The sequence below is a fragment of the Spea bombifrons genome, chromosome 1, assembly GCF_027358695.1.
Source record: "Spea bombifrons isolate aSpeBom1 chromosome 1, aSpeBom1.2.pri, whole genome shotgun sequence".
In the NCBI taxonomy this organism is placed as follows: Eukaryota; Metazoa; Chordata; class Amphibia; order Anura; family Pelobatidae; genus Spea; species Spea bombifrons.
Window position 1 is genome coordinate 114,565,863 of NC_071087.1, and position 13,698 is coordinate 114,579,560.

Below are 13,698 nucleotides of genomic sequence, written 5' to 3' on the forward strand. Positions count from 1 at the left end.
CAGCATTGGATAGATAGGGTCAGGATACAGGGCCAGGGCCAAAAGTCATGGAGTCACATTCCATCTGAAAAGCCAAATTTGCTTAATAAAAATGAAATGGGCCTAGTTTTATACTAAACATACTATAGAAAAGCAGTTTGAACTAGGCTTTGATGTCAGACATTTAAAATGCTGTATATAATTAAATGAAGCAGGCATCTTAGAAGATGTACATTTAATTGAAATATTGAATATTGTAGTTGCACTTTGGTCATGAGAGTATTCCCCCCAACAAGTTTAAGAAATCATTTCTCAATGATATATGGTAGGTAGATCTAAGAGAGGCAAAGGATAAAACTTTGGTAACTACCAAAATCCTATTTGTAACACTGAAGATCAGTTACACACTTAGCACTCTAAAACATCTTTTGAAATGTAATTCATCAATCGTAATCCAAGACACTTTAAAGTGTCTGTAGATTTTGCACTACATAGATTTTCACAAGCCGCCATTGCTTATCACAGTCAAAACGTTGCTTGTACTATTTAAAAGGAGAACTTCAAGTTAGAGTCATGGTCAGAGTCCTGTAATAACCCAAATTCTTGTCTCATGTTCTTAAGCAGTCAACATGTATATCACCAAGCTGGTTATCAGGGTCCAAAAGGTTGCTCTCCAGAAATTCTTATAACTGACAAAATCCTCTATTATCCTTTGATTAATGGGGATGATATCATGTTTAGTTCAACAGCAGCTAGAGTTCTTACTTGGCATAAATATATATTTACAGTGCCCACCACTAATATTGGCACCCTTGGTAAATATGAGCAAAGAAGTGTGAGAAAAATTGCCTGGAGTGCCTTAATCATGAAGAGTGTCAGGCAATATTCTCAGGGCCGGCCCAAGGCTTAATGCCGCCTGGGACGAAGTTTAAAATGACGCCCCCCCGCCGGGGGGGCGGCATTTTAAACTTCGCCGACGCAATTATCTACCCTAACCCCCCCCCCGGTACTTACCTTTAAACAGTCCTGCGGCGAGTCTCCCTGCTCTGCCACGGTGCCGGCTTGTAATGCTGAGCGCCGTAAATTGACGTCACTTCCGGCGCTCAACATTACAAGCGGAGACTTGCCGCAGAGGAGAGAGAGAGGGGCGCCGAGCGGGTAAGCGAAAACCACTCGGCGCCCCTCTCTCTCTTCCGCTTAAAAAAAAGCAAAGTGCCGCCCCTTCAAAAGTGCCGCCTGGGGCAATTGCCCCAGTCGGCTCCATTGTAGGGCCGGCCCTGAATATTCTTCAAGTCTTCTGGGACATTTTATTAGCACCAAATCACCTTATTGAGATCTGCACAACCACTCTTTCTAACAGCTCAGAAGGGAAAGCATAAAATTTATTTTATTCCGTAATAATTCCGTAAGAACATGATAATCTAAAATGAAAAAAATGAGGGATGCCAGTGAATATTCTTGTCTAGGGTGTCTTTTGGTCTAGGACAGGCCCTGGTTCAAAGATTCTTATATCCCTAAAATGTATATAACGCAAATTGATTGTTAATAGTTTTTATCTGCATTGCATAGTTCTAAAGTGTTAAAAAGTAACATGAAAGAACCATCTGTTCATAACACCAGTAAGTCCTGGAGCAAAACACAGAGGTCTTATTATTTCATCATCTATTCTCATGTTAACACTTTTGAACATTGGCTGCTCTGTGATGCGAAACAAAAGGATGAAGATTCTGTCCAAAATAAAATTACTGAATAAATGTGTGAAGGCTACGGAGTATAAAAAGGAGCAAAAATAACAGAATGTGAAAACTGGCTGAAGCAAACAAAACAAATCCCAATGTCTAAACTTTGAATTAGGGGAGTTAAATGATGAACTGATTGGTAAGCTTTACCCACTTAGGAAAGAGACATCTAAAGGTCAATCAGCTATTTGGAACTAGTTTGTCATCCATTATTACAATTATCTATTATATTTCATGAATCCTGTGTACAAAGAAGAATACCGCTCGCTATAGCAAATGTAGAGTAAACTCACTTAATGCCCAGCGTGCCTTTGGCTGACAGCACTCCATACTCCAGTAGCAGATCAGGTGCTGCAGAATGCAGTTGCCAGCTGGATATGCCTGGCTGCAAGCTGCCTGAGCATAAAGAGCTATTGACATGTATCCAGCTTACATCACTTGGCGGCTGTTGCCAGGATCCCTAGTCCATCCCTGGCCTCAGTTAGGGGGGTGCCTGGGTGTAAGACAGGTGGGTCCAGTCCAATTCAGGGTCCAGAAGTATACGTCAGGGTTGCCCACCAAAATACTTTTCAGTCCCATTATCCCAACTCTAACAACTTCCATGGCTGGGAGGAAAGGTTACTCCCATGCCAACAATCTTCGTAGGAACATAAGTACAGTCTGCCTTAAAGAAACACATTTGTAAATAAAATTTCAGCTGAAATAGTTAAAGTAGTAGTCAGGCCAAAAATTGATATGTCCAACAGCTATTCTGTACAATGGGGGCAAACGTCTAGGATAGCAGACTTAGCAGGACAGGATTTAAAAGTGCCGGAGACATTCATTTTATTCTAATATTAGTTTAATGAAAGAGGATCATTTTTAAAAATGTGTTAATGCGCCAGTCAGACTGTTTCCTAATTAAGCCATTTGTAATATTTTTTTTATAGAATCATTCAGCAAATGAAAAATATGCTTGATTTTAAATTATCATCTGTCTTAGATTGTTGCCTATCGTTTTAACACATTTGGATTACATTTTTAGTTTGCTTTTTTAGGCCTCATATTTTTAAAGCTTTGGGATGCAACATAGTTTGCCCATTTTCTGTTGTAAATACTCAAACCGACATCATTCCTTGTTCTTGTCTTAGAGTCAGGATAGCCATATGCCTACCCCATGCGCATTTACATTCACTTTCTCTAGTAACTGCTACCACTTCTCCCAGGAGGCTGTTCCACTTATCTACCAATGTCTCAGTAAAGTAAAACAAAAACACATTAGAGCATCAGTTGCCTCCTTCATACACAAACTATGCATACGTGGCAGGAGCAAGGAAAAATAGAAGGCTCTCTTTTCCCTTTTATTCTTTTCCATATGGACCACCTGTAGCTTGATTTATTTTTTTCTAAACGTTAATGTAATATGTGGCAAGCATTTATCCTGACTGGGAATTTTCTTTAATGATATTACAAATCGTCTAAAGGAAAGCTATGTTTTGTTTTCACTGCCACGAAGACTTAAGTAACAACATACGAGGAAATTAAAGTAAAGGAAGCCCAAAGATGAAACACTCAAAAGAGGTAGAATGAGCATGGAACCATGCATTCGCTGGGTTCTAATAAGTCGATCTTTTGCCCACGGACAAATCGGTTATAGGCTCAACAAATACCACTAGGGACTGAGTCAGCTTTTAATGAGACTATGTGAATTCAGTTTTATATATATATATATATATATATATATATATATATATAAATATATATACTGTACAATATATTTCAGTTTGGTATAATATTAATAATTAGAATAGTAAAAGCTAAATTCCAACCAGTTTTACTGGCATTTCATCTGATACCAGGCTGGATTCAGTTATTCGGCATTAAATGTGGCACTGGATCTTATCTCAAATTGCTTATAACAGATGAACTTTAAGATGGTTGGTTGGTTAAGCTTCACAGATATTCTTCTATTTGGGTAATAAGCCCCACTTGTTTACATCTGTATATGACCCTCCATATAAAATCCAAGAACACAAATCTATTTGCACTTTATACGTATATAGGTAAATCTTTGTTAACCTTTATGGTGCCGCTTGATTTCAGCGTTTGAATCTTGTAAGTTCCCTGTGTATCCCAAGTCAGGGCTTGCAGCTGAACAGGATGCAGGCAGTGGTGACCTAAATGCATATTTTATATGACACAGGTAGAGAACTGCAGAGACTTCCAAGAAATGCTGAGCTTGTTTTATTTCTTGAAACCCAAACATAGCCTTAAAACAGAGCTAAGGTTTTGCTGCTGGTGCAGTTTATGTTCCTATATATAGCCCATCAAATATATGGTGTTTCCTTTACTACTATAGCATCGAACAGAACGGAATGCTAAAGGATGCAATTACATCTATATAAAGCAAATACAACTGTAAGCTGATGCCAGAATGCATTACATAGAAGTAAAAGGAACAAAAGACATAGGCTTCTTGAGAGAAAAGCTATAAAGGATGAATCTCCATTTATCAGACAGTAAAACTGAATTCACCAAGGGAATCATTTTGAAAATATGCAGACACTACACATTAAGCTATGCTTGGCTCCTTGACATTGTCAATTAGTACAGTGAATCAGATTAGTTCAGCATCATGCAGATGGATCCATGGGCAAAATGGCAACCCTGAGTGCCAGGATTCACAGGTGTCAATAAATCCAACACACGTGACTTTGGTGAACAAGCTTTACAATACACAATTTTAAAGGATAACAGTCCACGGTTAAGGAGAACATGTCGGTGGTACAAACCCAATTATGCACGTGTGGCAAAAACAGTTTTGCTTCAATCATCCCTGGGGAAAAAATCCAGCTTTGACTGTGCTTTAAGTGGTACAAATACAAGCCGATATTGGTGAGAGAGAGACAATAGTAGGCAGTAACGTGTAGGCTTGTGGAGCCTGGCCAAATTGACTAGTGATGTACTACACCAAAATATATTTGCCACACCATATGGGTTAGTTATAACTCATGTAGGGGTTCAGTCAAAAGGAACATTCAATTGGTCGCTCTGGTAAAAACTGGTCAACACTGACTTGCAGTGAGAAATTCATACTGAGAATCTTTACTTATCCTACAGAAATAAAATTATTCTACATCTCCAGACATGATCATATGGACACCAGCCTCTCATAGTTGGTGTTTGAAGTACTAAATTGGCTTCAAAATGTTTCCCATTACAATATGCATCCATATTTCACCTGTAGGCTCTGTAAATCACGGCTTATTACAGGGCAACATCACACTCCCTGCCCCTTTCAAATCTACATGGGACTATTTGAGACAAGACTCACTCATTATCTTACCAATGACCCTCTAGTGGGCAGCCGTGGAAAGTTCCAGCTATGATTATATGCGTGTATGAAACTGAGGCTACCCAATCAGAGCTTTAGGTGCCCCAATTTATGTACACATGGTTGGCTAGGGCTTACTGTGCATGACAAACTATGACATGCATCAAAATCATTCTATATCAATGCAAAAAAGTATTGTCAAGATAAATAGAGTATATTCAGGATTTTCGTTGATATGAAAATGTTGATTGTACCTCTACTCTGTGTAGTGTGGGTTCAACCAAATGTTTCAAATGTATTTCTTATTAGGAAAACAAAAAGTAATCTGCCCAATAAAAAGAGAATTACTACACAGCATGGGGTGAATTTGCTGATGCGATGTGTGATAGCTGGTACTTCTGCTTAACAGCTTTTGAAACTGTTTTATATACAAATTATATTTGTGCTTTTTACTACTGTTTGAGTATAAACTGAAACATCCCATGTTTTTGTTACTTGTAAATAAATGCCCCTCACAATACGTTAGTTATCCAAGATGTAATAACAAATAGCTAGGTTTGTAATTACTCTGGTTGGAACTTTACTGGTAAACTCTGGGAGTGCTTCTTGATAATTGCACAGTGTGATGTTGTTAATTACTTGCTAGGGCATTATAAAGCCTGTCATGCAAGTTATATATGTAAATACACATTTGTATTGATAGGTAGACAAATACAATGTATGGCACACAGTTGTGTATTCTGGCCTGTGAAGCAGTCCCTCGGCCACCTAACTAGGGGCAGATTGCCTTCTTGAGTCATCAGGTCCCCCAATGTGCCTCTGATTCATGGGTTGGCTACAAAGGAAATCTCTGATTTATACTATGAAGGACTGTGACAGCCCCCTATAGTATGCAAAAGGAGCTCCACAACTATAAGACGTGGATTGCTGGGATATAACAACATATCCCAACTCTCAGCATTGAGGGCTGTAGCCGTGAAAGGGTCGACTAGGGTAGATGTCCCATGTCGGGACTGGGGCACCTTTCAAGGAAAGCAATGGCATCGATACTTTATTAATTATTTTGATTAAACCCTAATCGTTACCATTCCGCCACCTCTGCACATATGCGCCTCTTGGTTTAAGCGTCATGCATGCAGAAGTGCAGTACTGCTACAGGTACATAGTTGCAGAGCCTGTATTAAGCGGGTGCATCGAGTACATTCCATATGATCCTCTTATTTTACTGCACCTATACACAAAACCTGCTTTATAGGCATCATAGGATCACTGTAACTTTTACGAAGACTGAGTTAGTTGGAGTATGTGCTCTCTCCCCAGGGACATATCTCTCATTGATTTTGTCTGATTGCAATGAAAAGTGCCAGCATATGACACAAAGGATTAGACCCTTCCAGTGATGGAAGGGTGACCAAAAATGGGATAGAGTTCACACACAGATTAAGGGAAAAAATGAGGGAATGGTACTGGGGAAAGAGTTGAAAAGGAATGGTGGGGAAGCAATGTTAAGGTAGAAAATAGAACTGGTACAACTGATTGGGGCAGAATTTTCAAATACTTGTTTTGTAAATAGATATACATTATCAAGCTATAAAGTCTACCATCTCCAGTTTAGAGAACCGAGAAAACAGTGCAGTATAAAACTTTTGCTTCTACTTTTTTAAATCTTCATTTGAGATAACAAAGTTTACTATTTGTCTATTTGACACATAATAAGTACAACTACAACAACAGCTGTGTTCACAAGATGAGATATTATACAGAATCATAAAACCAATTAACTAAAGTGCAGTGGTACCATCTTCTATTATCCTTCACTGCCCCTGAATAAAAGAGAAATGTAATAAAAAGCGTTGTGTGGTCTAGTTCTGTAATGTATTGTAGAACAGAGCATTTCATCACCAAATCGTTGTTAAATCTGTATGATGTTCTGAATTACGATCGTATTGCTTGTAATAAAAGCTAACATTGCCTGCAATACTAAAATAATATTAATTATAATAATATTATTACACCAACACAGTTATTAATTGTACCTAAATGACATGTTTTAATTTTCATCTTCATAACAAACAAGCATTATTAAGAGTATAAACAAAAGGACAGTAGACAGGTGTCCCCAGACGCAAACATGTGGCATGCCCACCCTGTGAATGTAGCAAATAATGTTATTTTAAAGTATAAATATACTGTATAAGCATTAATGGGCCTTATTTGCCCCTCTTCCTATGGTGCATGGGTTACCAATCATATGTTTTTGCATGTATACAGTACAGTATTAATACAATAGGAAAACACCTTAGACATAGTCTTAGCTTTCATGAAATAGGTATGATCATTTTGTAAATGATGAAAACTTAGAAATGTTCTGCGAAAAATTGTTAAAGCATAGTTGCAGTGTTGTATTATTGTCTTCTATTTTTTGTTTTGTAGATGGCAATAGGAAGCAGATGCCCATCCCAACAAGTGCATTGGAACTGGTTCCACCTGAACTTGCCAATAATAGAATTGGAAAGGAAAACTCACAGCTTAAAGAGACGGCATCTAAAAGTGTTGCCCATTCTAGAGAAGAACTTCTTGAGTCTGATTCTGTAAATGAAGGCTTGGTTTCCCAGAAAGAAGACTCTGCAAGCCCAAGCACAGCTCCTAACTTTGCTGGAAACCAAACTCTACCCACCAGGAAAAAACCTCCATCGTTAAAACAACTGAACACAGCTAGGAAACGTTTGAGACCTCTCAGTATGACAGTCTCTGAAAAACCTATGGATTCAAGTTCTAGCTTCCCCCCATCAACAGCAAAAGCCCCTGCCTTAAAGGAGCCATCTACTGAAACTAGAGAAACAAGGGGACCTATTCCAGAGTTTCCATTGTGGATAAACAGAAGAAGACACAATGGTGCAATCTCCCAACACCCCCTCCAGCTCAATCCATACACATCTCTACCATCTGCCCCACATAGTCATGATGACGTAAAATTACCAGCTCCAGACATAAACACCTCTCTGCAGGCAGATGAGCCTATTAGGAAACAATTTCTAGCCAATGATTTGAGTGCAGGGGAAGAAAACCAAGAGACAACGACTTCTACAATAATTACAACAACGGTGATTACTACAGAGCAGAACCCAGGTACATTGAGCAGATAAGTCATCCTGGTAACAATGATAACACCGTGAATCTTAATTTGAGTAACTGTGTATTTAACATCTTGGTAATAAATATATTAAGAATTCAGGGACGTGTGCATTCTTTATCTTATATTTTTCATGTCTCTACACAGTATGTTCCTGCAAGTGTAACATTTTCTTTCTAATTACTTAGTTTGAAAGTTACTTAGGGTCTTCTGGGTCTGTCTGTTTAAAATACACTTCTCCCTTCTCCAAACCCTACCTCGATCCATCCCAGTTTATGTCCCTTTCCACTAATGGAAACCGGCAATGTTGCTATACAGTATATAAGATTTTACTAATTAATCAAACTTTAGACATTACTAGGCAATGTGTTCTGTCTCATCTTAGAAAACCTGTTTACTTTTATGATCCTCAGAGAACACAGGTGATGTCTCGGTACTCAAAACATTAAATAAAAATCACCCCTCCTATAACACTCTTAAGTTATCTGTTATATATATGACAATTTATTTTGTCTCTTCTGAAAGCAATGGTAAATATTTTGGTTATAGAAATGCAACAGTGATTTATTTAAATTGTTTGATTTTATAACGTTATCTGGTATGGTTTTTTTTAAATACTAACGAGGGTTTGTATCCAGTTCAATGTAGTGTGAACTTCTATGAACCAGAAGGGTACATTGACTCAACAGATTACCCTCCACTTCCTCTGCGGAATTTTCTGGAATGTACCTACAATATTACAGTTTACATGGGATATGGCGTGGAGTTACAGGTAAGAGATAGGCTCCTGCTTATTGACCTATTAATGTTTACACACCTAGATATAGATAGCACAAGACTGAATAAACTGGTGGATCCCCAGAATAAACCGGGGGAAAGTTTTTTATAGCGGTCCAAGAAGTACAAAATGTAACAAAGTGCTCACTCTTTCATGATAAACAAGCCTCACCCTCACCAATTAATTGTTAGAAGGAGATGATCAACATATTAAATGAAGTATGGAGCTTTGCCCAGTTGGTCAGTGACTAATCAGCAAATTCCTTTAGTGTAAGAAAAAGAATAAAACAAAGATGCCCTTGATGAATGGAGCAGGCAGTGTTGAATATTTGGTCGCTACCATGGCAACAACTGTTAATCAAATAATGCTTTATCGGGATGTACAATCATATTGCCAAAAATTCTGATCCCTGCTACCATACAGGTATCAAATATGCAAAAAGGGGTGTCATGCTTGTAGAAATGAGTAGATTATTGTCTCTACTGTATAATTATGGTATTTATCCCCATTCTTGGGTGTGTGCCTACCCTGCAATTTGTTTTGTACTATCCCCTTCATAGGCTTATGCGCAATGTTCAAGTACGTTGAACCACAAATATTTGTTGAATTTGATATCATGTCATGTGATGTACAGCCTTAAACTAGCATAACTGGTCCCGAAAAATGTTTTACCTAGGTAAAGTGTAAGTTATTAAGTCTTCACTTAAATATAACTATAGCAAATAAATAAATATAAGGCTCCAGTGGTTTTAGTACAACCCCTCACTATATATTTCCCATATTCTTCCCAATTAAAAGGAAATCATAATATAGGGATAAGCTGATTTTCAGACTAAGAACATTTTGTATTTGGGCTCCCGTTTGTATGCTGATCACATAGCTCATTTTGAAATCCACCGCTAGTTTCTAATTTGGAAAACTAGTCATGTAAAAATATTTTCTGTGGATTCTCTTAACTTATGATTGTCTAAACATTTCCTAATATCTTCTTGATTACGGAAAGTCGGGAAACACTAATGTAGCATTTCTTAAATGAAGGGCCTAAGCAAAAGTATCAACAGATGTAAAATTATAAACTTTGTGATGCATTGCAGCTGTTACTTTTTTCTTCTTGCTTAGAACAGCGATCCATCCTTTTATATTTGTTTTGGAAAGGATACTTAAGAAGATGAATACCTACTGTGTAGGGTACATCTTTTATAAGAGGCTATTATTAAAGTGGTGATAAGTTAACCCTATTGATAAAGGGAAAATAGCTTTTAACATAAATAACTCTATTTTTATACTTATTATACTTATTATACTCTATGTTTTTATTTATATGATTTTTATTTTGAAGATGAGATCTATGGTGGCTAACCTAGCGCATGACAGTCAGGTGCCCCAGGGAGCCCCCTAAACCATCCATGCAAAGGAATGTACTTTCTACAACGGAAATCAAAGGGAGAGTTTTAGGCCCATGGGCATGGGGGGGTCTCATTAGGCTTCGTCCGAATAGGGTTTTCTGAGCCAGTGCTGGAGCAGACTGAACACATCTCCTGCGCAGAAAGTAGCCTGTGGCAGGCAAAGGGGCAAATGCAAATGGGGGATTCAACAGAGACACCTTGTAAATCTAAACGGGAATCTTGGCTATCATATGCATTAAAGGACACGTCATGGCTCTAGTTTCCCTTTAATTTTATGTTCTGAAAACACTCGTTCTTTTTACTCGCCTACACAAAGGTTTTCTGTAACATTGACCAAACCGTAGCAGTAGAGGAGGGGATTAATGCAACGTTAAGATAGCTGGTATACATGTAAGGTGCATTTCTAATACACTTATGATGTTTATTTTAGGAGTAAATGCCTTTACATATAATTATGTAGTGTACTGAGTTATAAAATGTTTCACGGTAAGAAATATGATAACATTTTTGAGTATCTTGATCCTGCAGTATTAAAGGGTCACAAGTCTTTGGATTCAAATCGTCGGAGCAGTGATTTAAAGGGAATTGTTTATACAGCTCCAGACTTCAGCAAACAGATCAAATGCAAGAGGAGAATACTCTTGGGAGCAGTTTTTTTATAGTGTTTCCAAAAAATATATCATGCATCTGTTGCTGAACTACAACTCTAAAACTAAGGCGCATGGGAATCTTAACTTGAATTGTTTGATTCTCTGATTCTTATAATATATCCTTATAATATATGCATACATATAAAACATGTTTGTGGACATGTGTGTATAAACACTATATGGACAAAAGTATTGGGACACCTGACAATTACACCAACAGGGACTTTTATAACATTGTATTTTAAATGCATAGACATTAATATGTAGTTGGTGCCCCCTCCCAGCTATAACAGCTTCCACTCTTCTGGGGAGGCTTTCCACAAGATGTTGGAGTGTTTCTGTGGGATTCATCCAGTAGGTCAGGTGCTGATGTTGGACGAGAAGATCTCCACTCCAGTTTATCCCAAAGTTGTTCAATAGGGTTGAGGTCAGGGCTCTGAAATTCTTCCACATCAAACTCATCCAACCATGTCTATATGGATCTTTAAGGACCCAATAAATATATATATTTCTAACACACCATAGTAATCTGAATGGTGGTATATTTTTTGGGGGGAAAATTACATTAAGACATTGGAGCACATTGTATATTTCCAAGCACATGCAGACTGAACAAAAGATGGCAATAATGAGGTGAGACGATGTGACTTATAGATAAAGCACAGCAATGACTCATTTTCCAAATAGGAATTTCCATTTTCAAGAAACGCTGGAGATGAAAAATGACAGGTTTAATCCACCTGAGAGCACTTGTCAAGCTTTTTCAATTTTTATTCCGCCTCTTAGCACTTTATTAATGTTAATAAGCTATGCTATTTGTTATCTCGTGCACAGTTCGGATAGGTTTTTATAGATATATATATATATATATATATATATATGAAAATGTTTATCTGCAACTAGACAGATGTATAAGAATACTGTTACCTATTGTAGCGCCGAAGATATATGGAAGCGTAGCATCTATATGTCATTAACTTACCTGTGTTAGCGTCACAGATATCGGCTCCTAAGATGGTGACATAACATTTCCCAAATATTTTGCAACAAGCTGCATCTCTGCGTTTTACTGGAGAGGTTCTTCCTTGACCTCATATGTATCATATTTTATGCACATACTCACTTTGTGTACGCTATTTTCATCTTTTAGCTGCAGAAAAGTAACCTTATACAACCCTGGATGTTCTGTGTTCTAGCTCAAAAAAGCTTCTTATAAATTACATTACAATTCTGGCTAAGCATGATGGGAGCTGTAATTCATAGACGCTGACATGATATAGATAGGGTTTTGTTTTTCTGATATAAAATGAATCCAAATCTCCACAATCTTAATTATTCTGCATACATATCTGAATCTATCCACTAGATAAAAAAGGAAAATGGAATTGTGACTGGGCGAGTGATCTACTACTGTACAGTATATGCTAACCGTTTCGGCTGTCAAATCAAGACTCTGTAAAGAAATGTCTTGAAGGGAGAGACTTATTAATAGAAAAAACATTTATTTTATATCATACTTCTCATATGAATTTTTCATAAATGTTGTCAATAAGTATTAATGGTTAGATGAACCATATAGATTATGTATCAACTAATCAATTTCTTGATCTAGACGGAACCTATATTTAGCACCGAAAAGCAATAACAGTAAATTATTTTGTTTTTTTTTGGTAATACAGGCACACATCAGGTCATAATGTTATAAAACCATTCAATTAGCTGATAATCATAAGCAACACAGGATATATCCAGGTAATATTCTTCCAAATAAGAAATGCTAACAAGATCCAAATTAAAAAGAAAGATTAACTTAATCTCTCTAATCGGGTTTGCATCTCCTGTGTCTCAGTCCTTTTTTTTAGAGCCTAAAAATAAAAGTAGAAAAGATATGTACAATATATTTTATATTCATGTCAGGAGTATTTACAAGCAAAGAAAACTCTTGTCCTCAGAGCTTGCCAAACCCAAAGAAAGTGGCTTGGCTCTAGTGATGGGTTCCAGACCTTATTGTTCAGTGAATGACAATAGTAGATCCATATTTAACTAACTGCAGTTTGTAATATAACCCGACAATTCTAAGTGATGCGTAGGTTGCATTTTATGTTTGTGCTCTGGCAGTATAATAACGTATAATATTTGCAAATGTCTGTTTTCATAGACAAACTCACCATAACTCGGTCTATAGCGAATCAGCCCCCAGACTAGATGAGCCCACAGGTTCTTATCTGCAATCAAATTCTATGATTCTATGTTTACCGGAATAATATATTGACACTGAAATTGTACCGGATTTTAACAGAGAATTCTCACTACATACACATTCACACTAACACACACATACACACTTCTACTGTATATTCATACATTCACAGTTCCTGCCTTTGTGCATGGGCCAGTCCAGTTGCCCCTAGGCCAGCCAGCCTGCCCGTCCTTGTTATGATATTGAAGGTTTGGAGAGCTAAGAGATGATTTAGTGTAGAGTTATTAACCCCTTAAGGACAATGGGCGGTCCCTAAACCCATTGAAAACAATGCATTTTGAGCCCGTACATGTATGGGCTTTGTCATTAAGGGGTTAATCACTAACAACCTTAAATGATGTCTCACTGTTTACATTAATATCAAGGTGTAGTCCTCCGAAACCCCTGTGCCATACTTTCATCTTCTTAGGTATTGTCCCTGAATCACTCTGGATTCGAAA

At 37.5% G+C, this 13,698-nt stretch overlaps 1 protein-coding gene across 1 annotated transcript in view; it reads left to right on the forward strand.

Moving 5' to 3' along the window:
• SEZ6L (seizure related 6 homolog like) overlaps positions 1-13,698 on the forward strand; it is a 141,010-nt gene that overhangs the window by 78,073 nt on the left and 49,239 nt on the right. Inside the window, exons 2-3 of the mRNA XM_053469338.1 lie at positions 7,465-8,160; positions 8,803-8,936. Coding sequence (XP_053325313.1) covers positions 7,465-8,160; positions 8,803-8,936 — 830 coding nt within the window. The remainder of the gene's footprint in view (positions 1-7,464; positions 8,161-8,802; positions 8,937-13,698) is intronic.